Source organism: Crocodylus siamensis, chromosome 6 (assembly GCF_052110815.1).
Source record: "Crocodylus siamensis isolate JL-2025a chromosome 6, ASM5211081v1, whole genome shotgun sequence".
NCBI classification, from domain to species: domain Eukaryota; kingdom Metazoa; phylum Chordata; order Crocodylia; family Crocodylidae; genus Crocodylus; species Crocodylus siamensis.
This window is the reverse complement of record NC_143400.1, coordinates 28016121-28039634: the sequence shown is the minus strand read 5'-3', so window position 1 is coordinate 28039634 and position 23514 is coordinate 28016121. Positions and strand designations below refer to the sequence as shown.

At 61.6% G+C, this 23514-nt stretch overlaps 4 protein-coding genes and 1 long non-coding RNA gene across 9 annotated transcripts; 1 reads left to right on the top strand and 4 right to left on the bottom strand.

The window, feature by feature from the left end:
* Positions 1–280: 280 nt before the first annotated feature.
* Positions 281–5400, bottom strand: LAT (linker for activation of T cells). Of its 2 annotated transcripts, none has more exons than XM_090051776.1 (13): positions 5328–5400; positions 3213–3310; positions 2977–3007; positions 2830–2885; positions 2697–2760; positions 2424–2485; positions 2046–2072; positions 1883–1955; positions 1471–1550; positions 1269–1346; positions 1124–1183; positions 903–967; positions 281–543 (listed from the first exon to the last, which is right to left on the bottom strand). In XM_090051776.1, exons 2-12 carry the CDS (start codon positions 3304–3306, stop codon positions 909–911), a joined length of 684 nt encoding a protein of 227 aa, XP_089907902.1. In that variant the 5' UTR covers positions 3307–3310; positions 5328–5400; the 3' UTR covers positions 281–543; positions 903–908. The 2 variants fall into 2 exon arrangements, with proteins under 2 accessions (XP_089907902.1, XP_089907903.1); XM_090051777.1 differs by having other exon boundaries at positions 1124–1180.
* A 159-nt stretch (positions 5401–5559) lies between these two features.
* Positions 5560–11368, bottom strand: SPNS1 (SPNS lysolipid transporter 1, lysophospholipid). 3 transcript variants are annotated; one of them, XM_090051726.1, is made up of 12 exons: positions 10273–11368; positions 9617–9878; positions 9300–9365; positions 8835–9210; positions 8689–8755; positions 8336–8481; positions 8127–8255; positions 7483–7672; positions 7306–7371; positions 6978–7076; positions 6619–6790; positions 5560–6061 (listed from the first exon to the last, which is right to left on the bottom strand). In XM_090051726.1, exons 2-12 carry the CDS (start codon positions 9852–9854, stop codon positions 5955–5957), a joined length of 1656 nt encoding a protein of 551 aa, XP_089907852.1. In that variant the 5' UTR covers positions 9855–9878; positions 10273–11368; the 3' UTR covers positions 5560–5954. The 3 variants fall into 3 exon arrangements, with proteins under 3 accessions (XP_089907852.1, XP_089907853.1, XP_089907854.1); XM_090051727.1 differs by lacking the exon at positions 10273–11368 and having other exon boundaries at positions 8835–8986; positions 9074–9210; positions 9617–9954; XM_090051728.1 differs by lacking the exons at positions 5560–6061; positions 10273–11368 and having other exon boundaries at positions 6651–6790; positions 6978–7090; positions 9617–9962.
* Positions 11369–11519: 151 nt separating this feature from the next.
* Positions 11520–14841, bottom strand: PPP4C (protein phosphatase 4 catalytic subunit). Its single transcript, XM_090051763.1, has 9 exons — positions 14713–14841; positions 14382–14481; positions 14011–14062; positions 13851–13901; positions 13674–13775; positions 12776–12949; positions 12482–12608; positions 12091–12280; positions 11520–12013 (listed from the first exon to the last, which is right to left on the bottom strand). The coding sequence occupies exons 2-9, from the start codon at positions 14477–14479 to the stop codon at positions 11884–11886; spliced, it is 924 nt and encodes a 307-aa protein (XP_089907889.1). The 5' UTR covers positions 14480–14481; positions 14713–14841; the 3' UTR covers positions 11520–11883.
* Positions 14842–15330: 489 nt separating this feature from the next.
* ALDOA (aldolase, fructose-bisphosphate A) lies at positions 15331–18847 on the bottom strand. 2 transcript variants are annotated; one of them, XM_090051755.1, is made up of 9 exons: positions 18713–18847; positions 17695–17814; positions 17378–17589; positions 17149–17203; positions 16858–17018; positions 16595–16678; positions 16272–16446; positions 15817–16016; positions 15331–15693 (listed from the first exon to the last, which is right to left on the bottom strand). In XM_090051755.1, exons 2-9 carry the CDS (start codon positions 17804–17806, stop codon positions 15598–15600), a joined length of 1095 nt encoding a protein of 364 aa, XP_089907881.1. In that variant the 5' UTR covers positions 17807–17814; positions 18713–18847; the 3' UTR covers positions 15331–15597. The 2 variants fall into 2 exon arrangements, with proteins under 2 accessions (XP_089907881.1, XP_089907882.1); XM_090051756.1 differs by lacking the exon at positions 18713–18847 and adding an exon at positions 18158–18179.
* A 160-nt stretch (positions 18848–19007) lies between these two features.
* Positions 19008–21026, top strand: LOC149862037 (uncharacterized). The gene is made up of 4 exons (XR_016442956.1): positions 19008–19654; positions 19744–19780; positions 19934–19992; positions 20430–21026. It is a non-coding gene; the product is annotated as an uncharacterized LOC149862037 (long non-coding RNA).
* The last annotated feature ends 2488 nt before the right edge of the window (positions 21027–23514 follow it).

The following is a 23514-nucleotide window of genomic DNA, read 5'->3' as shown; positions in this document are numbered from 1 at the left end:
GGCGGGGAGAGGGCAGACAGCGCACCCCGGCATCCAGGACTCCTGCACAAGTCCCCAGTGAATCCAGGTGTCTAGGGAGCCCAAAATGGGGAACCCAGGGGTCTGGGAGATCCATACCACAAACCCAGGTGTCTGTCTGCAAGACACCCAGAGAACCCACCCAGGTGTCTGGGAGTCCACCCAGCCCCCAAGTGGTTAAATGTTCATCCCCATGGCGATCAGTTCCCCCAAATCCCCTGCCCTGTGGCCCAGAGCAGAGAGACCCAGGGCTGCAGCGCAGACACACGGGGCATTTATTCTGTGGGAACTGGAGCCGTCACCACAGGGGCTTGAAGGGAGGTGGGAAGTAGAGCCGTGGGAAGCACCTTGGATGCTGGGGTCCCACCTTCTCCCCCCCGCTGCAAAGGTTTTTGGGTGGAGCAAAGGACTCTGGGAAATTCTCAGGCTTCTACGTCAGCAAAGTGGCGTCATGAGGTGGGGCAGGGGGGCAATAAATTAACGCCGGGGTGACGGGGTCCTGGGGGCAGGGGCCCTTGTAGCCACCTGCAACAAAGATACAGGAGAGAAGGGGTTAATAGCGTGCATGGAGGATGTGGGAGTGGAGCACAGGTCTGGGGATCCCCCGGTCTCACCCCTCCAAGCTGGGGCAGAGAACGAGGTGCATGGTTTCAGGGGGCAATGGTTACTGGGAGTTCTGGGGTGCAGGGATTTGGGGCCCCCCCAGTCTCAGCCCTGTGGGCCAGAGGCAGGAATGAGGTGCAGGGTTTCAGCGTGCAGTGGCTCCTGGGGGGCAATTTTGGGGTACAGGGGATTTGGGGTCCCCTGGACTCAGTGCTGCAGCTCCCATTGCCAGGAGGGGAAGCAGGGTTCAGGGCCCGAGGTGCCCCGTTCTTGGGGTTCACCTGGTCTCAGCGCTGCAGGTTCTCGTAGTCGGGCCCGTCCTCCTCGCTCTCACGGTCACTGGAGCCTGCAGGACCCAGACCCGGGGCCATGAGAAAGAGCTGGGAGCCCCCAACAGCCCCTCAACTGTGAGGCAAGGCACAGGGGCTCTCATAGCTCCATCCCCACCATGGGACAGGGTCAGGGGATCTCCCATTTCTGGGGGCGTGGGGGCATCACTCACCATATTGGGGTTCGGGGGCCCCCGGCTCAGGCATATTCACGTACTCCAGGCTGTCGGCTGCTAGGGGGGCACAGGGGTGAGAAGGGGGACAGGGGGGCAGCCCCCCCCCAGGCAGACAGACACAAGCACTCCAGGACAGACTTACCCAGAGACTCCCGCGGCTGTGGCTCCGGCGGCATTGGGGGGGGCTCTGGGAAGTTCTCATAGTCCTCACCTGCCATTGCTGGGGGTCAAAAGATGGGGGGTGTGGTGACTGACAAGAGAGGGAGGTAGGCAGGATGTGTGTAGGAGTCCCATGTCATGAACCCAGGCATCCAGGGGGCACCGAGGAGCGTGACATCACTCACCAGAGCAGCTGTTGTCCTGGGGGTCCGGGGCTGGGGGCTCAGCCGGGGGGGGCCCTGCAGCGCCATCTGGGAGCACCACGCTGCAGGGGAGGGAAGCAAGGTGAGACTGGGGAGCCTTGGGGCAGAGCCAACCCCTGACCCCAGGCACAACCCCTCTTAGCTGTGCCCCCCCACCCCCATCTGGGAATCCCCCAGCCCAGTCCTACTGTCTGCCCCCTGCCATGATCCCTCAAACCACCCCTCAAGCCCCTGCCCCTAAAGATGACCCCTGACCCCACCATAAATCCCCAGCCCTGCCCTCCCCAACCAGCATGACCCTTCCCAGAGCTCAGATTCCCGTCCCCAAAACACCCTGTGGCTCCCAGCCCTTAGCCGTGACCTTTGCACTCCTGCTATAACCCCATGACCCTACACATAGCCGGGGGTGTCATTGTTGTAGTCATTGTCGTCATCCTCCATGTCGGCAGCCAGGTGGGGAGGGTGCTCTGCAACAGGAGGATAGGGGTAAGTAGGGGCATGCAACCCCCCCCCCCCTCCAACTGTCCCCCCAGCCCTGCCCCCTGCCCCAGACTCACCCTCATTCTCGTAGCTGGGGACACTGTCTGAAGGGGAGCAGAGACAGGCGGTCAGGGTTGCCCATGTCCACCTCTCTGCTCCTTCATCCCAGGGTGAACCCAGTTGTGCCCCAACTCTGCCACATTTGTCTGTCCCGCCCCACACCCCAAGGCAACTCCAATTATCCCCCTACCCGCCTGTCTGCTCCTCCATCCCAGGGTGAGCCCCCACCCACGTCCATTTGTTCAGCCTTTTACCCCACAGCAGCTCCAGTTACCTATCTCCCCATGTCCATCTATCCAGCCCCTTCCCCTGGGGTTAGCTCCCAGCCCTGCACCCTGTCCGCCTCTCTGGCCCCAGGTAACCCAGTCGGGGGTGGGGGGGGGAGTGGCACTCACCATCATCGGGTTCAGGTCGGGCCACTGACGCCGTGCGGCTTGGAGGGGCCTGAGGCGAACGCCTGGGGGGCAGGGTAGGGGCCAGTGATGCACAGAGCACAGGGCCCCCAAAGGCCACAGCACCCCTGCCCCAGCCTGGGGACCCTCTAGGGGTCAACCCCCTAAGCAGGAGGAAGGTGGGGAGCCCCGTGGAGGGCCCACTGGCTGGTTGGTGGGGGGGTGAGTGGAAGGGGGGCTGCCTTGAGGCCGGGGTCAGCGCTTAGGGCCACTTACGGGATGGAGAGGAACTGCTCCGTAGGGGCGATGGGCTGCTGGCGGATCTGGTTCCGGGGGGCACCTGGGGGGGGTGAGGGGTGAGGAGAGGTCTCTGGGCAGTGAGGGGGAGGGAGGGCTGAGCGTTACTCACAGCTGCTGCGGCTCAGCAGGATGAAGCTGTTCTGGGGGGCGCAGGGGGGTGGGGGCCTGTAGGGAGGGGGAGACACCATAAGACCCTCCCAGTACAGCACCCCACCCCCCTAAACCTGCACAGTCAGATGTGGACAGACAGACTCACTTGTACTCGTAGTCACCAATGGCCTCTGGACCTGGAGGAAGAGGGAATTGGGGGAGAGGTTCAGGGCAGGCTAGGGGTCCTGGATGCCTGGCGTTCCCTCCACCCAGCCTCAGGGAAGAAGAGCCCCAACGCCTGGGTCCTCTGTCCAGCACAATGGATGCTGGAGGCTGCCTGGATTCTGTGCCCAGCTCAGGCTGGGAGCCGCGGGGGCAGGGGCAGGGGGGTCAGGCACTCACCACGTGGGGACCGCCGGGGACAGTGGGCGCAAAGCAGGGCAGCCACAGGGGGCAGCAGTGCCAGGACCCCAAGTGCCAGCAACGCCGGCTCCATCCTCCTGCAAGGGGGGGACCAGGTGTCAGGGACCCCCTGCCCCACCCAGACACCTGGGTTCTCCATGTGCAACCAGGGATCCAGTGCATTACGGCAGGGGCAGGGAAGCCTGGGGTCCACCCAGCCCCGAGAGAGGGGGGGCACAGACCCCGGGTTCTCTGCATGACACAGGGGGTTGGGGCCAGATGCCTGGGTTCATCACACTCCGGGAAGGGGAGTAGGGTCCAGGGGCTTAGACTAGAAGAGCTGAGCTGCCTGGGTTCTCTACCTGTTCCAGGAAGGGGATCAGGGTCCAATGGGTTTGAGCAGGGGGCCCAGGCACCTGGGTTCGACCCAGTACAAGGCCTGGACGCCTGGGTTCACTTCCGGGTTTCCTGGCTTCAAACAGGGTGGGGGTTGGGAGCCCAGATGCCTGGGTTTGATCCCAGGTCAGGTGGGTTAAAAGCACATGGTGGCCTGGGTTCTTCCCCAGGCAGGCCACACAGGTGCCACCCAGATGCCTGGGTGCCACTGAAGGCCGGGAGGGGAGCAGGACCTGGCAGGGGAGCCCGGATGTGTGGGGTCTCCCCAGCACGAGAAGAGCAAGCCCAGCAGGCCACTGTACACAGGGCTGAAGCTGGCTTAGAAGAAGGGAGGTTGGGGGCCTGGATGCTGGGGTTCTCTCCCGCATCTGGTGGGTTATAGCAAGTAGGAGCCCAGGCACCTGAGTTCTCCTCCAGGCCTTTTAGGTTCAAATATGGAGGCTCAGGGCACACACATGCCTGGGTTCTCCTCCAGGTTTGCTAGCTCAGGCTGGGGCAGGGTCGGCACTTGGACCCCTGGACTCTCTCACCATCCCAGGAGATTAAAGCTTGTAGGAACTGGGGCACCAGCCCTCCTAGGTTGGGAGGAGGATGGGGGGAGTGGGCTGAGAGCCCAGATGCCTGGGTTCTCCAGCAGGGGAGGAGTGCGGCACTGACTCATGGGGGGGGGGGCAGGTGCCGTGGGCGTCTTCAGCTCCGTCTCAGCGCTGCGGTTTGCACGCGGGACCCGGGCGCGGCAAAGCAGCTGCAGCCCTTCCCCCCATGGGGCCCAACCCAGCCCGGCTGAGCTGGGGAAATGGCAGTGCCTCTCACTCCTGGTCTGCAGCCCCACCCCATCACCTCTCCCAGCAGGTGTGTGTGGAGCGGGGGGCACAGTACTAGTGTGCAGGACTGACGAACTCCTTAGGACTCCCAGTGCCCTGCTCCCCGGCCAGAACCCAGGCGTCTCACCCCGGCCCGATCCAGCTGAGCAGCCAAGGGCAACAACCACAAACCGCACTTGGGATGCGGCCAAGGGGATGGGGTGGTGCAGGTCCAGAGTGAGGGGCACCACCCTGGGGTGATGTGGTGCTTCCAGTCAGGAGGAGCACAGCCCTGGGGCGATGGGGTGGGGGGTGGCTGCAGGGGTCAGAAGTGAAGGGCACCACCCGTGGAAGGGGTCAGGCAGGGTATTGCAGGGGGGTGATGGGCAGGGCTGTGGGTCAGGAGGGGCACTGCCAGGGAGCAATGGGCAGAGAGGAGTCAGGACAGGAACTGCTGGGGGAGGTGATGGGGTGGGGCCACAGACCAGGAGCAAAGGGCACCACCACGGGGCACCAACAGAGAGCTGTGGGTCAGGAGTGAGGGGCACTGCCGCAGCAGACAGTGGGATGGTGTGTGGGGAGACACTGTTGGGGGTAATGGGGGTGGGGGGGCAGGGTGTTGCAGGTCGGAGGTGAGGAGCATGTTGGAGCAACGAGGGAGGCTGCAGGTCAGGAGTGAAGGGCACAACCATGGGACAAGGAAACCCCCCCAAAATGGATATGCAGCCTGTAGGAGCCTAGGCGTCTGGGAGCCGTCCCCGCCCCCACACCCTCACCCTGAGGCACGTGGCCACGTCCACAAGTCCAGCCAGGGTGGGGGCAGGACATACGCCACCTTCGGCTTCCTGCCCACTGGGCCAGCCTGGAAGGCCATGGTTTCAGGCCACCCCCCCCCCCACCCCGCCCTGGGACCTACCTGGGGCCGGCGCGGTGGCTCTGTCAGCGCAGCCTGCTTGCTGCGAGGCTCTGCCTGCCCCCCCCTTCCCCCCCGCCCCCCATCCTGCCCCTCCCCCGCAGCACAGGAAGCTGCGGCGGGAGACTGAGACTGGGTAGGAAGTTGTTCATTGCAGGCAGGGGCACGCACACCCCTACCCAGAGAACCCAGGCATCCGGGCTCCCAGGCCCCCAACACACAGACCAGACCTGGGACCCATTAGGAAGCCTTTAATGAGATGCAAAGACAGCTGGTATAAGGACGGCTTCCCACACTACAATGGGGCCACTAGACCCCCCACCTGGGAAGGCACAGCCTGAGCTCCCCCACTACCACTGCGGGGAAGCCTGGCACCCCAATCCCCTGGTGGGGCAGGCTGTGCTGGCACTGGTCACACCCCAGTCTGGCCCTGCAGGAGTAAAACCCCTCATCGGTCCGTCCATCTGTCCATCCACTCGCAGCCATGTGCGCAGGGAACGGTTGGTCCCTTCTGCCCAGGGCAGGGGCAGCTTCCATCCTGGCTGCGCGTCCATGGTCATGTCCCACCCTTGCGTGGCTCTGGGGGCTCTACGGTCCGTGCCCTAGACGCAGCTCCAGGGTCTGAGGGGCTCAAATGAGGACGCTGGAGACAGGCAGCTGGGCCGCGCGCCCCCCCCGTGGCACCACGATGCGCTCGGACGCTGCTCCGGGGCTCCCCCCAGCCTCTGCCAGCAGCCCTGCAGTGGGGAAGAGAGGCAGAGAAAGGTTAATGGGGGTGGGGTTGGAGAGGAGCTGGATGTCTGGGCTCTTTGCCCCACACCCAGCCTAAGGTGTGAACAAGTGAGCAAATGAGAGCCCCAGGGCAGGTGGAATCAGAGACACTAGAGGCCTAGACGCCTGTGTTCTTCCCCAGATGGCCTGGGAGCAAATGGGTCAGGGCCTGGGAGCCGGGACACCTGAGTTCTCTCCGGTACATGAAAGTCAGGGGAGTGGGAAGCCCAACACCCGTGTTCCCAGACCATCCCAACAACTCTGAGCGGGGGTGTCTCAGGGGGCTACACTGGGCCTGTGCTGAGTCTGCGGCAGGCTGTGAGGGTCCACAGGGCCATGCTGGTCTGGGGGGCCATGCTGGCATCTATGGAGGGGCCCAGAGACTATGCTAGGTCTTTGGGCCAACACAGCCCCCCGAGGACCATGCCTGAGTCTGGAAAGATCTGAGGGCTGGGGTGTGCTCTGCTGGGGTCTGTCAGTCACAGGGGCCGTACTGGGTCTGGGGACTGCAAGGCAGACTCACCCTGTGCCTGCAGGTGGGCGCGGCGCCGGTCAGCAGGCAGCACCAGGGCAGTGGCAAGGAAGAAGCCACCCCCCAGGGCTCCCACAAAGGCACAGAGTGTCAGTGCGTAGCCCAGGCTGCGGAAGGCCCACAGAGGGGTGGGGGGCCGATGCTGGCGCACCGCGTCGCTGATCTGTGGGAGGCACGCGGCTAGGACCAGGTATCTGGACACCCACAGGGAACAGCAGCATCCTGGTTCCCAGCCCCCATGCCCTGCCCACAGATCCCAGATGTCCCGGCCCCTAGCCCTCACTCCCCTCCCAGGGAACCCACACATCCAGGCTCCCTGCCTGGACCCCATGTTGGGGGGTGGGGCTCACCACCCCGACGAGGTAGGGGCTCCCAGCATCTCCCAGCAGGTGGGACATGACGATCTGCAGCGCCTCCGCCGTCGAACGCCGTGTTGGCACCACCACGTACTGCCAGAGTCAGACTAGGGTTAAAGGTTGGGGGCAGCCTTGGGATCTGACCCCTCACCCCCACCACAGCCCAGCCAGACGGGATCAGGCACCAGGGGCCCGGATGCCTGGGTTCTCTCCCGAGTTTGCTGGTTTAGAAGGGAGAGTGGGGGGTTTTGAGGTCCTGGATGCCTGGTGTTGCCACCCCTCCCCCAGCCCAGACACCTGGCTCCCCCTGACCCCTGCTCACCAGAAGGATGTCAGCAACGAGGGCCCAGTTCAGGGACAGCAGCGTCTCCCCAATGAAGATGAACACCTGGGGGGCAGGGAGTGGTGGACCTGTGACCCTGAGCACAGCCCCCAGCTGGGCCCTGGCCCACCCTCCCTGCACTCCCACACCTGCCCCAGGCTGGTGGCCCCAACTCACGTAAGTGACAGGGATGCTGGCATGGGCCAGGGTCACGGCCAGGAAGAGGCAGGGTGCAGCGCCTAGCAGCCCAGTGGCACACACCAGGGGGTCGGCACGGGAAGAGCGGGGCCGCAGCCGACGTGACAGCTCCACGCCCGCCCCCACGCCTAGCACCCCCGTCACACAGGTCACTGCCCCGAACACCAGGCTGCAGGCACAGTGCATGGGTCAGGGGGCACCAGGCCCATGCTGTACATACCCACTGGGATCAGAGGCAAGCTTCACACACGCATACGGCCAGGGATCATGGGTTAAACCTCTGGCACTGTAAAAGGTGCCGTGGGTCAGAAACCAAGCATCTCACACAGACAAAGATCAAAGTTCATGTTACTTTACATGCATGACAAAAGGTTCTTCACACACGGCAAAAGAAAAAAAGATTGTATGTTGGGCACCTTGCACACATGCAAAAGGGCCAACATCAGAGATCAGGCAGCTCACAGGCAGGCCAGGGGTGACAGAATACACGTACTTAAAAGTCAGAGGTCAAAGCTCAAACATCTCCCACACACCAGCAGACAAACCAAGCGGTACACACGTGCCAGGAGAGCACAGACCACAGCACAGGCTCCTCACACATGCACCAGGGGTTAGTGTCTGACCTGTCGTCGGCGGGCGGTGCGCCAGCAGCCTGCCGGGCACGCTGCAGGAAGGCTGGGGCCCAGAGCGCCAGGGCCCCGGTCACAAAGGCCACGGCCGTGAAGCCGAGCGAGGACAGCAAGAAGCTCCGGCTGAAACACAGAGAGGCAATAAGACCCAGCTCCAGCCCCCGCCAACCCCCCCCCCGACCCTCCCCCAGCCATACACTCACTTGCGTGTGAGGGCTCGCACGTCCTCACACCAGGATGTGTAGTGCAGGGGGGAGGGGAGGCCGTGGTGCTCCACGGCCCCCCGTGGCGGCTCCTTCACCACCAGCAGCAACAGCACCACTGCCACCACTCCCAGCCCAGGGGTGACCTGTGGAAGAGAGGGGGTGGGGTCAGGCCTGAGGCCCCGCCTACCCTTCCCAGATCAGCCCTTGCTCCTCCCAATAGGCTTACACCCTGCTCCTAACACCCAGGCCCCACCCCTCTAGCATAAATCTCACCCCTAGGGCTGCTCCAGCCCTGCTTCGTGCCAGGGGCAGAGAGGGTACAGTGCTGCCTTCTTACCACCCCAGCTCACCCTAAGAGCCCAGTGCCAGTCATCCATGACGTCCTTCACCTTGGAGCCTGCAATATAGCCTAGGCCGCTGCAGTGGAAGGAGGTGGGGGGTCAGTGACAGCCCCCATGGTGCCCCCAACCCAGTCCCAGCCAGGCCCCTGCCTGACCTGCCCACGGGAATGGCGAAGTAGAAGAACCCGAGCATGCGACTGCGGTGATCGCCCACGAAGAGGTCCGCGATGATGGTGGGAGCCACGGTGGAGTAGCTTGCCTCCCCCACACCCACCAGCCCCCGTGTCAGCAGTAGCAGCCAGAAGTGCTGGGAAGAGGCAGGGGTAGGGACAGTCAGTGCTGGGGGCATACATCCCACACCTGTTCCCCAAAAGTGGGTGCCCCCTGCACCGACCTGCCGGGGCACAAAGCTGCTGGCGAGGGTGACAGCTGACCAGAGGGCGATGCCTACGCAGAGCAGGAGGCGCCGGGAGCTGCGGTCCCCCAGGAACCCAAACAACGGCGCCAGCACCATGTAGCTGCTGATGAACACTGCAGGGCGTGGGGGTGTGAGCGGGCGTGGCAGGGGCACAGCCCTGCCCCTCCCCACCAATCGGGAGTCAGGCTGCCCATGGCCTCACCAGTCTGGAGAAGCCCGGAGCTGCCGTCCCCGATGCCGAAGTAGGCCTCAATCTCAGGCAGGACGCCTGTGGGCAGAAGGGGAGTGAGACACAGCCAGTGCCTGCCTGCACTGTCCCTGGGCCCTTCACCCTCCTACGCCCCACGTGGCCTGCCTGACTCTTCAAGGAGCATTCAGTCTGGGCACACTGAGTTGACTGAACTCCCAGAACCCTTTTCCTTGGAAGGCCAACCTCCACATATGCAGTGCCTCCAGCCCACTGCCCCAGACGCCTGGGCTGTACCCAGCGCCAGGAGGAATGCGGGGCCCCCGCCATACCGGCGACGGTGAACCGGTCCATGTAGTTGAGCAGGTTGACGTAGCAGAGCACTGCCACCATGAGCCGGGCCCGGCGCCCGGACACACCGGTGACGGCCTCGGCCTCTGCCTCGCCCAGGGGGACCGGCCCACCGCCCCCCTCATCCTGCTCCTCCTCCGGCTCCTCATCCTCCTCCGTGCGGTCAGCCCGGCTCAGGAAGGGTGCGCTGTCAGAGTGGGAACTGCGCCAAGCCGCCATGGCGGGGTAGGGAAAAGAAACACACTGCAGAAACAAGCCGGGTCAGCCTGAAAAGCAGTGCCAGCACCGCCTCCGCCCCCTCACGTGACCCGCGCCCTACGCACCACGTGACCCCCACAGATTCCCCCCCCCCCGGACCTCACGTGACCCCAGGCTCCCCAAGACCTCACGTGACGCCAGTGACGCCACGTGACCCGGAAGCGCCCCCTCGCACCCCAAGAGCCCACGTGACCCCCGCGGTGACGCAGAGCTCCCTGAACCCCTGCCGACTCACGTGACCCTGCGGCTGCCTCCCGCCCCGTCACTGCCCATGTCACCTGACCCGGCCCGCACCTACTACTACGTCATGCCCGGCTCCGCCCCTTCCCCTCCGATCCCCATGGCAACCGCAGGGCTTACCCCGCCACGCGTCACCCACCTGCTCCCTCCGTCACCATGGCAGCCGTGGGGGATACCCTCTCCGCCGCACTCCCGACTTACGTCACCATGGTAACCGGAGACCACCGCAGCCCTCTGAGGTGCCCAGAGTGAACTCTCTGCGCATGTGCAGCCAGGTGTGCGGGGCGGGGGGGGTCCGCGCATGTATGCCTTAGCTCAGCTTAATGAGGCTCGGCGCCTTCAACGGATACGCGGAGGATCGGCCTGATCAGGAGTGCATTCTGCGCACGCGCTTACTGTGACCGGAGGCTGCAGTCACGCGAACGAACCCCAGCGGGCAGCAGAGAGAGTCTCCAGATGGGGGACACTAGCGCATGCGCAGTTACGAACAGCTGGGTGGGATATGCGCATGCGTGCAGGAATTCACCCGGGTGGGCTTTTTGCGTACACACATGAAACTGCGGTAAGGAAACTTGAACGCACGAGCGGAGGAGCAGCCTGGGGAGTTGACTGTCTTTCTACGCATGCGCCTACCTAGGCCGAGGGCTGCGGCGAAGCGAGCGGATGTCAGAGGGCAGCAGAGAGTCCTAGAGCGCTGCCGGACACTTTTTTAGGTAAATCCGATACCTATTGTTAGACCAATTCACTTTTTATGTATTTATTATTTATTTTTCCAACTGCTTGAGTTGATCTAATAACAGATTTCGGATTTACTCAAAGAGCCTTGTCTGTCTATGTTATTAGATAGCAACAACCTATACCTCAGATTGGGGGGCGTGTTATTTAGTGCTCGCAGATATAAGCAGGCCTGAGGGCAGGAAGGTTCTCTGCGCATGCGCCTACTCAGCCGCAGGGATACAGAGAAGCCAGCGGACACCAGAGGGCAGTGAGGCAGGACCTGGATTGGCGTGGAGGGAATTAGCACATGCGCATAAGCAGGCACCTCGGACGGGGCAGTGGGGATTCCGCGCATGCGTGGAGCTCAGCTTAGCGAGTTTTTTTTCGCGCATGAGCCTGAGGCGGGGGACTGGCCTGAGGGGTTGGGAGGTCTTCCTGCGCATGTTCCTAACCAGCCCGATGGCTGCATCGGCGAATGGACGCCAGGGGGCAGCAGAGGCACCAGGAGGGGCTTTCTGCGTATGCGCAGCACCAGGTCTGCACGCCAGGAGGCAGTGGAGACAGTGGGTGTTGCCCCGACCCCGGCTCCGCAGCACGGGCCCAGCCGCTGGGTCCTCCGGTTGGGCGGAGATCACCGACGCCTAGGTCCAAGAAGAGGTAGACGTGAGGTTTCAGCCTTTCTACAAATGTTGTTTTTTTTATTCTTTTCATTTTTCCATTTTTATTCAATTTTTAAGAAAGTTTTGTCTTTTTGTATCTAAAACGAACAGGAAAAAACCTAAAGAAATAAAAACAGGAACAAATAACAAAAAAGAAGCTTCGTGGAGAAGCCAGGGGGGCAGGGCTAGGGGCCCCAGGGGAAGCAGCTACAGCCCCCATGAGCCCCCAGAGCAGCAGGGCCTAGGCACCCCTGGTCCTGGGGCTACCAGCAGGACCCCTAACCCCCAAGAGAAGCCCCTCCCCTCCATACAGCGAGAGGAGTGCAGCCCCAGAGAGATGGGGGCCAGGGGGAATTACAGGAATTGGGGGGAGGTCACAGGAAGTAGTCGGCCACAGGCTTCTTAGAGGGGATCCCGCGTGTCTCCTGGGGGGCAGCTTCAAAAATGATGAACTCCTTCTGCAGGTGCTCGTCCAGTTCCAAGATGGCTGCCACATTCCCGCACCTGTGGGGGGCACAAAAGTCACATGCTGATGCCCCTTGCTCCCAACCCGCAGCCCCCCAGTGGCACCCCTGCCCCACCTGTAGCAGTAGTTGGGGGCCGACCAGACTGTGAGCACAGTCTCGTTGAAATGCCACTTGTAGCCCTCCATGACGAGCTGATGTGCCCGGCAGATCATGTCGATGTCGTTGGATGCATTGAACTGGGCCACCACATCGCTGCCAAACAGGTAGCCGGCCCCCCGCGGGCTCACGCCCCAGCCCGTCGTGTCTGCAGGGCAGGGACAGGGCCCGTTACGCATGAACACTGGCACCACCCACCCGGCAGGGTGCTGTTGTTATAGCCAGCTCCACCCACCTGCGAGCTGCCCACATCACTGGCCTGACTAAGCCCTCCTGGGCAGCATTATGTGCTGCTGTTCCCAGCTGCCCTACCCCAGAGCTGGCCGCTTTGCTGCCCCCCCCATTGTACCTTCAGGGTCAGACCAGAGCAAGTCACACATGGGGCCATCGTGGGGCACCTCCTGCTTGCGGTCTATTGTGCGGATCTGGTCCAGCGTCTGGATCGATGGCGACAGCCCCCCATGCACACAAAAGATCTGAGGGGGCAGGGAAGAAGGGGCATGGGTCAGGCAGGGGAACCCCAGACCAGCTGTCACTTCAGTAGACAATTGCCTGCTGGAAAACCCAAGTATCTGGGCTCCTACTGTTCAGCCCCCTACTCTTCCCTCAGGGAACCCAGGTCTCTGGGAGTGGGGTGGGGCACCTTGCCGTCGATGATGGCAGAGAGGCTGAGGTAGTCGAAGATCTCGGTGCAGTAGCGCCACACAGTGACAGAGCCGTACTTGCGCAGACACTCATCATAGAAGCCATAGACCTGCGTGATCTGCCGGCTCTCGTGGTTGCCACGGATCAGCGTGATCCGGTCTGGGTACCGCACCTATGTGTGTGTGGGGGGGGAGGGTTACACTTGGCCACCAGCACATTCCACCCCAGAGCTAGCTGCTTTCTGCAGCCTGTTACACTCGGCTACCGATGTGCCCCACCCAGAGCCATCCGCAGTGCTCAGGCCGGAGGGCAGCTGATTCTAGGGCGGGAGACAGTGTAGTCAGCTGCCAATATGTCCCAATCCAAAACCAGCTGACAGCAGGTCAGTACAGCAGGGCTCAATAATGCAGTTAGCTCTAGGGTGGAACAAGTCAGCAGCTGAGTGTAACAAGCCCAAGTGCTGTAGCTGGATCTGGGGTGGGATGTGTCAGGGGCCAAGTATAAAACATGCCACCCTACAGTCCCCAGCACTGTTCAGCCCTATTACGTCCGGCTTCACACACATCCCCAGAAAACCAGCCACAGCACCCAGGCCTGTTATACTGGCCACTTAAACACCAGCCTCCAGAGGTGGCTGCAATGCCAGCCCCTGCGGTACCTGGCTGCTGACACACGATGCTTCAACCCCAGCCCCAGCTGCCTCAGTGACTGTTAAACCCTAGAGCCAGCTCCAGCCTGAGGGCACAAGTCATCCTGTCCCCAGTGGGGCCCAGCCCAGAACCAACCACACCTGTCCCCCAAGCCTCCCTTGCTGGCTACCCCCCTGTAGCCATGTGCAGCCTCCTTGCTAGCCCCAGTCATGGGCCTAGTGCTCTGGGGAGGCTGGGGGCACCTACCTTGAGCGCCAGAAGGAGCAAGAAGGTCTCGACACTGTAGAAGCCGCGGTCCACAAAGTCCCCCATGAAGAGGTAGTTGGTCTCAGGGACGTCACCGCCAACCTACGGGGCAGCAGGGGTAAGGGGGTGCCCTGCAGGGGCGGGTGCAGGGTGGAGTTTGTGGGGGGCAGGACTCACCCGGAAGAGCTCTTTGAGGTCATAGAACTGCCCATGGATATCACCGCAGACCTGGGGGGGCGGGGCACAGGGTGGGGGTAAGATGGGGCAGCCCCAACACCCTGATGCCCTCCAGCCTGGACCGTCCCAGTCCAGGGACCCCTGCCCAACCCCTGCTCACCGTCACTGGGGAGTCCACCCGCTGCACGTTGCTCTCCTCCACCAGGATCTCCCTAGGCAGGGAAAGACAGAGAGACCAGGTATTCGTGGCCATTACCAGCACAGGCCCCAGAGCCAGGCGCCACACGGGGCCTGTCCTACTGCCCCCGTGTCTCCCAGACCCAGCACCCCGCAGGGCCTGTCCTGCCACCTCAGAGCTCTGTTTTATGCACACGGCAGCCAGGCCCTGCAGAGCCAGCTGCGTTGTGTGAGCTCTTGAACCGAGCCCCATTGCGACCTCCCCAGAGACGGTGGTTGTGGGATCTCCCTTACACCCAACTGCTTAGAAGCCTCCCCCAGAGCTGGTGCCCCCAGCCCTGCTGTCCCACTCACCGGGCCTTGGCGCACAGGGCCTTGACCTCGCTCTCCTTGATGAGCTCGCAGCGCCGCAGCTGTTCGATCTGCCGGTCCAGGTCGCTCAGCTCCGCCATAGCTTGGGGGCAAAGCGGGGTCGGGGTCAGCGCGGCCCCACAACCGCCCCGGGACCCGTACGCTACCCAGGAACGGCCCCTAGGCCACACCAGCCTGGGCCCCACACGGTGGCCCGAGGTACCTCCGGAACCGGCCCCCTCAGCCTGACCCGTCCCGGGGGCCCCGGAACTGTACCCCCCCCCCAGCGGGATTCCGTAACGCCAGAATCTGCCTCCAGGACCCCGCGGCGCACCTGGTCCCGGCGGCGGGCCCGCGGCGCACCGGCTCCCACCACTCGTGGCCCCGCCCCCGCCGGCGCGACGTCACGTCCGGCGACCCCCCCCCTTCCTCAACAACCGGAAGGAGAACGGCCTGAGAGGCGGACAGAAAGTGACGCAGCGTAGTAGGTCCAATGGGAAGAAAGAAAAGGTGAAGGACAAGAAGTGACGTTTGGGTAAGGGCGGAAGTAACGGTAAATACTCCGCAAACAGCCAGAATGAAGAGTGGGGCCGGGCGGAACTAACGTATGGAGCCGAAAGAGCCAAGGGAAATGAAGGGGCGCACGATGAATGACATCAGAGCCAGGGCGGAAGTACTACCCAAACATCCCTCACGGGGGCGGAAGTGGCGGGGAAAGGGGAACAAGGGATGAGCAAATATGGGTGGGATGGCAACCAAGCGTGTATTGTTACCAAGCAGGGCCCTGTGCCAGGACGGGCTACTCTAGCAGAGACATACAGCTCCTGTCCTGCTGTCACATGTGGGGGACACAGCCCTAAGCCCCCACCCCCTGGGTCCTTTCCCCTCCTCTGGGGCCAGAGGGGCCCATGGCCTAGATCCCCAAAGCCCCCAGGAAGACAGGACACATGGCTTCATGAATTCATTTTATTCAGTAACTCAGTGTAGTCTGGGGCCTTGCCCGCCCCCACCCGGAGACCGGGCAGCTGGAGGAAGGGGCGGGAGCCGGGAGTGTTGCGCACCAGTTGGGGGGGCTGCCCAGAGGCGGGGGTTCTTCAGGCCGCTGGTCTTTGCCCCAGGTGTTGTGGTGGGGCAAGCTGGGTCCAGGTGAATACAGTTGCAGCCCAAGTGGGGGGGGGGATGCAGGGAGAGGGGAGGTGCGGGGGGCTGGAGCTGGAGCCTAGTAGGCATGGTTGGAAACGAAGAGAGACTCTCTGGCAGCAGCACCAGCCTGGCCACTGGCCGTGTACTTGCCCTGGCAGGCAAGGCTGTTGGCCTGCAGCGAGACAGACAAGACAGGTCAGAGCAGCACAAAAACCCCAGCGTCTAGGCTCCCCTCTCCCACCTCCTCCACTAGTCAGAGGTCACTCACCACCCCCCGGGCAAGGTCAGTACGCACCAGAGCACGCTTGACATACTCCTCCTGAGCTGCCTTGGTGTTCTCCTTCTTGCCGCCCCAGGCCTTGAGGGCCGAAGCCTGCAGCGCACGCCCATAGGAGAAGGTCAGGGCCCAGGGCTTGTGCAGGGGGCACATGTTGATGGCATTGAGGTTCAGAGACGCCTCCTCCTCACTCTGCCCCCCAGACAGGAAGGTGATGCCTGTGAAGGGGGATGGAGTCAGTGCCAGCAGGACAAAGTGCTTGCAGGGTTAATAGGCTGGGCATAGGCACAGCACTCAGGGGGTTAATGGGAAAGGGAGTGGAGTCGAGGAGATGCTGAAGCCTGCCCTACCCTGGCTTGCATGCCCAGGGCATGGCTTTCAGTGATGAGAGATAGGGAGCAGGACCACAGCGGGGTGGAGCCGGGGGTGGAGCCAGGGGCAGGCCCAGGCCCAGGCCCAGGTCTAGGTCTCACCAGGCACAGCAGGTGGCACGGTGCGGCGCAGCGCACTGACGGTGGCCATGGCAATCTCCTCATGGCTGTACTTGGTGGTGCAGGCATGCCCAGGCGTCACCATGTTCGGCTTCAGCAGCGACCCCTCCAGGTAGACGTGGTGGTCGCTTAGTGCCTTGTACACAGCCGCCAGCACCTGGGGGGGCCAGACTGGTCAGGACACCACCCACATCCACTGCTGCACCTTCCCTTCAGCTCCTCCCCAAGAGGCAGGGTTTCTTTTGGCCACCCCCCCAGAATCCCATAAGTGTCCCCTCACTGCAGTGACCTCTGACCCCTCTCACCTTCTCAGTGACATACTGGCAGCGCTTGAGGTCATGGTCGCCATCAGGGAGGATCTCAGGCTCCACGATGGGCACAATGCCGTTCTAGAACACCCCAAGCGTGTTAGCCCTGACCCCAACCCACAGCCCCTCTAGCCCCACCTGCTGGCAGATACTGCCTGCACCCTTCTGGCTCCGCCCTCAGTCTTAGCCACACCCCCTGCCCCACCTGCTAGCTCCTGGGAGAGGAAGTAGCCCTGCTCCCAGCCCCGCCCCAGGGCCACCTGCTGGCAGATGCTGGCATAGCGGGCCAGCACATTGGCGTTCTCCAGGATGGCGAGGCGCGAGGGCGTGTGGGGCCCAATCTTGAGCACGCAGCGCCACTTGGCGAAGTCGGCCCCATCCTTCTTGTACTGGGCGCAGCGCTCAGACAGCCCATCCAGGCCTGGGGTAGGGGATGAAGCTCAGGACCCAGGCATCCGGGGAAACCCCGGACACACCCGTCCTGCCAGGTGCAGCCACTTCCATCCCCCCACACCCAACCACCCCCGAGATCCTGGTGTCCAAGCACTCACCTTGGGTGGTGGTCTCCCCATCGGTCCCAGCCAGGGGCACCACGCCCTTGTCCACCTGTGGAGGAGGAGAAGGAGCCCCATCAGCACTGCCTGGACCCCCGGCCTCCAGTCCTTACTCCTGCGCACCCCCACCAACTGTCAGGCTCCATGTAAAAGCTTCCCGAGACCTCCAACCCCCCCATTGCAAAATAGCCCCCATGACCATCTTGCCCACCCCCAGGGAGCCTACCTTGATACCAACAACACCGCCCTTGGCCTTGATGACTTGGGGGAAGGTGCGCCCATCATCAGCCTTCTGATAGAGGGTCTCATGGAAGAGGATGACACCGCCAATGCAGGGATCCACACGTGTGTCCGCGGTGAAGAGCAGCTGCCGGTACCAGCGCCGGTTCTCCTCTGTGTTCTCTGCCCCAATGGAGCTCAGGCGCTTGGCGATGCTGCCTGCATGGTGGGTGGGGGTTAACACGTGGTGCCCCGCAGCGCCCCCCTACCCCACACTCCCGCCCTGCAGCCCCCCCGGGTCCCGCCCCCTGCAGCCCCCCGCACCGGTGGACTCGTCGGCGGCCAGGATGCCCTTGCCGGGCGCCACGATGCGGTGGGCGATGTCCGCCAGCTCCTTCTTCTGCTCGGGCGTCAGGGCCGGGTGCGGGTGCGGCATCTTGGCGGCTGCGGGAGGGCAGGCGTTATGCGCGGGACGTGCGGCGAGCGGCCTTCCGCATGGCCGCTTCCGGTTCCCCCGGGCGGGAACCGGGCGTCCAGGGGGGTCGGGGCTAAGGGTGGGGGCAGTTGTCCAGGGGGGCGGGGTCCCGGGTCCGGGGAGCGGACGGGACCGGGGGGCGGTGCGATAGCAGCCGCCGGGACCCGCGTGCGCCGAGCGCCACGCGGGGGTGTCGGGAGTCAAGGTCGCTCCAAGGACGGGGGGGGGGGGGGGGGAGGGAACCAGGCGTCCAGCCCACCAGCGCCCTCCCGACGCCGCACCGCCCCCACCCCGAGGCACCCCCAGGCCAACCTGCGGCGGCGGCGGCGGCGGGATCGTCTGTGCTGCCGCGTGGGGCTCCAGCGGGCTAGGGGCGGGGGGCGGGGCGCCTTGGCTACCGTCAGGCAAGGGCGCGGCCGGGTGGCCACGCCCCTGCTCCCCCGGGGCTGCCCTGGGGCTCCCCCACCCCGCGCTCGCAGTGACGTCACGGGGCGGGGGCTGGGAAGCTCCGGGGTTGCGCCACTCCACCCCCCACCGCCCCGCGCTCGGGTTTCGCGCTGACCTTTGGGGGGGAAACTCGATCCCCCGCAAGGGCGCCGCGGGACCCAGCACTCCCGGCCTGCAGCCCCCCGCACCGCCCATCCGCCCCCATGTCTCCACCTACAGCCCCCCTATGGCGCCTGCCCCATGGGCCAGACCGGCGCGGCTCTCCCCTGCCCTCCACCCCACGGCCCTGCAGCCCCCTCCGACAAACGTCTGTATAGCCCCAACCCCCCTGGACACCGCCCTAGCCCCAGCCCCGCTACAGACGGGGCCCGCTCCTGCCCCCACCCCATGGCCGAGCCCCCGCCGTGGGCCGCCCCTCACCTTGCGGGCGGGTGGGGCAGGGTCTGGTGGCAGTGCCGGGCGGCCGGTGCGGGGGCTGCGGGCGACCCCCTTATATGAGGCCGGGCGGAGGGGGCGGGACCGCCCGGGGGGGCTCTGACCTTCTCGGCGACCCCTGCCCTTTCACAGCTGACGCTAAAAATAGCCCCCGGGAGAAACTCGACGCCCCTGACATTCAGGGGGGCGGCGCGGGGGCGGCTCGTGCACAGCCCGCGGCCCCCAGAGCACGCGGCCGCTGCCCCCACGGCGGGCGAGCTGCGTGGGGCGGCCTGGAAATCATCGCCTTGCCCCACGGGCCGGGGCAGCCTGGGAGCGGGCAGGCGCGCAGGCCCCAGCATCCCCATGGCGCGGCAAGCCGGGGCGCTGGTGGAGGACACACGGTTGCCGCCGCCGCGCCTGTGCTTGCGGCAGCGGGACCCCGGCGGCCGCTCGCACAGGCGCCACTTCCCGCCCCCGCGGCCCCCCCGGCGCGCACCAGTGCTCCTCCGCCAGCGGGCGGCGCTGCTCAGCTGCGCCCTCTCCGGGCCCGGCTTTGAGCCAGGCGCTGGCTTCAAAATCCGGTGAAGCTCTGCGGGGGGAGGCCGTGCCGTGGTGGTCTAAGGACAGGGGCAGACGAGGTTCACCGCGTGAATCTGATGTCTTTTATTAGAAATAGGTGTAAAAACTCTGAAGCAAGCTTTCGGGTTTAAAAACTCTTCCTCGGGCTGTCACATGCCTGCAGAATCTTCCCCAGCCTGACCAAGAGTTTTCAAACCTGAAAGCTCGCTTCAAAGTTTTTCCAGCTATTTCAGTTGGTCTAATAAAAGATATCAGATTCACGCGGAGAACCTCATCTTTCAAGCTGTAATACTGTTATTAATTTTAATATACACGAGGAGGAAAATGGCTGAGCAAAAGCAGCCCCCCAGTGGTGTGCAGCAGGCGGTAGGTAGTTCAGTGCCCCTTGCTAGTTCTTTACCCACTGCCTGTAATGTACGTGCTCCCGGTGTGCCCACTGCTTGCTGCGCCCGCAGGGTCCCAGCTGTCCAGCGCCGTGGCATCACCGCAATGGTGAGTCTGCGAAGAGTTGCGTTTGTTGCCCCTACCCTATAACTTCCTTGAACGTTTCTCTTCAAACCTTCCCAGAGGATAGTCCAGGTGGATGCCACCGATCAACATATTCACTGGCCCCAGGTTTCATGTCTCCTTTCTATCCCCTCTCAGAACAGCACAGCAAGCCTCTGACCAAGGCAGGAGAGAACACAGAAAAACAAAGTGTACAGGTACTTTTTAGATTTTGTATAGATATTTTGTATAGCTAGAGAAAGTTTTATAGAGACATTTTTACAGAGAGAGATAGCTTTAATATATTATTATTTACAAATCATTTTCCTTACTTTATTCTCTTATTTAACTACTTTTACTTAGTTTGTCTCTTTATGTGATTTTGATAAAAATGTACTGCTTTTTCTGTTAATAAAAGTCTTGTAATTTTTTTTTGCCTGTGTATATGTGTGTCCTGCTTCATTGCCTAGGCAGACTGGCATGGCTAATCAGGCCTGTGTGGAGTGGGTTGCCAGACCTGAGCACCGTGCCCTCCTTGGGGAGCCTGGGGCTGCTTTGCTTGGGTGGGGCTGTAGGTGGAGTCATGGCATTACTGGAAAGACTTGCAGGGTGGGCTGTTATTGGTGGTCAAATGCTTGTTCCCCCTTCCCCCCAGCCCAATGTACCTGGCAAGCCTGTGGGTGAAGCTGGCATCCTTCCCTCACCGCCCCAGCCACAGAGGCAAGTAGGCATGCATGGACCCTTAATTAACATATGATCGAGGGCAATTAGCAACTCTTTCTTGTATTATATTGCATGGTCTCTGGCATGAATGACACTTGCCCCCCGAGGCTGGCGGGGCACGACCCCTGCCTGCAGGCAGTGGGGACATGGCGGCAGGGAGTTCCCACAGGTGGCCATGGTGGTGTTGTCAGTGGAGGGGTGGGGGTGAGCAGCGACCAGCGGTCAGTGATCACATGCAGATGCCAGTGGCAGCCAGCAGTGATCAGCAAGCACCCACAGACACTGGCGGTGGTGTCGACGGCGAGGGTTCAGGGGGCGCACATACACCCCCTACACATGGCCAATTGTTCCTTGAAGGGATGTCCCCCCCAAACCTGGAACACCTTCAAACAGCATTTCTTCTGCCCATCCATCCCCCTGCTCCTCCTCCACAGCTGACTGCTGGGAGCCAGGTAGTAAAAGGTAACATGGAGCAACCTATGATGGGACGTTGTTGTTTTGGTCCTGCCCCCACCAGGGGTAGTGTATGTGTGGCCCTCCCACCGCGCTCCTGTTCCATCCGGCACCAGCGCCCCCGCCCTCTGCTGCTGTGCCCACCCCTGTTGCAAGGAAAATCTAATCTGGTCATGCCAAGTTGACCAAACTCCCAGACATCTCTTTGAGATGGTCCACTTAAGAACTGGCAATGATTGTGGCCTAAAGTTAACCCCAGTATAATGAATGCCAGGGAACATCCGGAATAATAGAACCCTAAATCAGGATGAGAATGTGGTGAGTGTTGCCCCTGAAATCCTTTCACCAGAGACCCCCCAAGGAGTGACATGGCTCCTCGTCCGATCTGGTATCAAGTGAACTGTATTAGTAACCCACAGGCTCATTACAAGTATTCTTCCATGTAACAGGACCTGGCAAGCAGTCCCTTAGATGTTACAACAGTGACTTGCGGTGGTGCTGGCCTGAGATCCTCTGCTGGGTGTGTGGGATGTTTGTGTCTAGATTCCTTGTTACTCCAAGCAAGAAGTCCAAGGTTGCCCCTGTCTCCCCAGGGTGGCAACACACACACACACACTTTTGGAGCTTGCTCATTTCAAACTGTCTAATCCTTATTTCTTTCCTCATCTTTTTAGATAAGGTACTCCAATCCTATTCTGTTTTTGGTTTCCTTTCCTTTTAGGGAAACTACTGTACCTGGTTAACCCACTGTACCAATCACAGCACTCACTTTTCCCAGTGCCTTATAAGGCACTCTGTACAACTGCTTAGTTCCGGGAAGGCCTAAAGTTATGCTAAGAGCCTGAGCATAACTCAGTTTGCCCATTACAGTGACCATTGGGACTAGTTAGTGTGGGAACAGGAAAATATTCCAGGTGTGTAAGTCTGTGCTATTATGAAACTTCCAAAATATCATATAATGAGCTGGGCTAGCATTGATGATGTTGACATCACTAAAGGGTTAAATAACCTAAGCAAGTGAAATCATTGTTCACTGTCAGCTATCTCCTGCATGGATTTCTAAGGCAAGACCAAGCCTTTGGACTTGGAACAACAGCAACCAGGAAGCTTGCCCAGTGCAGCCGACTGTGGAGAGCACTGCCTGAGTAACAGCTCTAGACAGACTGTGATGCAGTGAGTCACCTTAACGCGCTCAGACTTTGGTAGCTGCATGCTTATATTCTGGCAGTCCCAGTCAAGCTGACTACCTGTATTCTGGCAACCCCAGTTGATGAATTGCTTTGTGTTTAATGGATCATTTTGTAGTCAATTAAGCTTCTGACTGATAAACAGATGAGTGCTGGTCATTAGTCACATAGTTCTCCTCCTCCCCCAGAGAAGCAGGGCTCAAGTTTCAGCCCAACTAGCATGACATTCAGCGCAGAGCACAGCAGCATCTCCAGAATAGTAAGCTGCAAGAGTGTGCAAGCCCTGAACACCTCAATACTTCAAACCTTCCTATTTCTTATTGTTCATATTCCCCTTCCAGTACCCATTCCCCCCACCCGCTGCGCCCACCACCGCAGTGCTCAGCACTGCCCAGCACAGCAGCATCAGGAAAATGGTATGTTTCCAACTTTCTGTTGTCTGGCACCTACCTACTCCTTAACCCTTCAATATTTCACACCTTCCTATTTCTTACAATTCACAGAACTGTGACGATTAGTCAAGGTGGATGCTGTGTGCCAGCCCCTCCCCGCAGACTATGAAGCATCCCAGTTGATATAGAGGTAATACATGTCCCAATGACCTGGGGGTGGGAGGTAGGAGGGGTGTCTGTGGGCGGGCAGGCAGGTTTCACCTTTTGTTGGTTCAAACTCACATTCTCTTTTCTTCCCGTCCCTACACAAACACTATGGACATCAGAGAGAGAACATTTTCCATACTGATACTATTGAGAAGCCGCCTTTTTTTGTTAGGGTTGTTAAAGATCAGAAATTTGAAATTGTGTCAGTTGATTTTTCTTTCTTTCATCCATCCATACAAAGGGAGATTGAGTTTTGGGAGTGGGTGGGGTTGGTTGGTTGGTTGGGGGAAGTGCTGGCCACACCTGCCCTTCTTGGCCTGGGGGTCTTGTGCATGTATGCAAGATAATTTCACAAAAGACAGAGGTCACATGAATCAGTCACTGCTAACAAGTGTTTATAACGGGGGGTAGTTATGGAGTCATGGTATTACTAGAAAGATGGGAGGTCCTCCAATACTTCCTTTACCTGCAATCCCTAAGCTAGGATCACCTTGCTGTAAGCATTAGTCGTCCAGTTGTCCCCCACCCCCTTCTACCTGTCCACCCCAGAACCGGACAGACAAGAAAAAAAACCAGCAAGCGGCAATACTTGGCCAGGCATGCATGCAGGGAGCTTGAATAAGGGCAAGTTTCAGGGGTGGGACGGAGACCATTCGAAGTACTGGGCCCACAGCCTTGAAGGGCTGGGCACACTGGTAGGGTTCACAGTGAATGCGCCCCAAGCTGCTCTTCCAGGGCAGCTCTGCCTGGCATGGCATGGGAGGCTCTGCCCCTCTGC

Coding starts and splice junctions, on each gene's coding strand:
- LAT (XM_090051776.1), bottom strand. CDS start 3,306: ATGGAGCCGGCGTTGCTGGCACTTGGGGTCCTGGCACTGCTGCCCCCT. Junction 2,761..2,829: donor CCTGCTGAGCCGCAGCAGCT/GTGAGTAACGCT, acceptor CACCCCCCCCAG/GTGCCCCCCGGAACCAGATC. Junction 1,956..2,045: donor CCCCAGCTACGAGAATGAGG/GTGAGTCTGGGG, acceptor CTCCTGTTGCAG/AGCACCCTCCCCACCTGGCT.
- SPNS1 (XM_090051726.1), bottom strand. CDS start 9,854: ATGGCGGCTTGGCGCAGTTCCCACTCTGACAGCGCACCCTTCCTGAGC. Junction 8,756..8,834: donor TTCGCCATTCCCGTGGGCAG/GTCAGGCAGGGG, acceptor CTTCCACTGCAG/CGGCCTAGGCTATATTGCAG. Junction 7,372..7,482: donor CCAGCATCCCTGTCACTTAC/GTGAGTTGGGGC, acceptor CCTGCCCCCCAG/GTGTTCATCTTCATTGGGGA.
- PPP4C (XM_090051763.1), bottom strand. CDS start 14,479: ATGGCGGAGCTGAGCGACCTGGACCGGCAGATCGAACAGCTGCGGCGC. Junction 12,609..12,775: donor CTGCCATCATCGACGGCAAG/GTGCCCCACCCC, acceptor CTGCCCCCTCAG/ATCTTTTGTGTGCATGGGGG. Junction 12,014..12,090: donor GCCCCCAACTACTGCTACAG/GTGGGGCAGGGG, acceptor TGCCCCCCACAG/GTGCGGGAATGTGGCAGCCA.
- ALDOA (XM_090051755.1), bottom strand. CDS start 17,806: ATGCCGCACCCGCACCCGGCCCTGACGCCCGAGCAGAAGAAGGAGCTG. Junction 16,679..16,857: donor ATGCCAGCATCTGCCAGCAG/GTGGCCCTGGGG, acceptor GGGGTGTTCTAG/AACGGCATTGTGCCCATCGT. Junction 16,017..16,271: donor CGTGCCACCTGCTGTGCCTG/GTGAGACCTAGA, acceptor CCCCCTTCACAG/GCATCACCTTCCTGTCTGGG.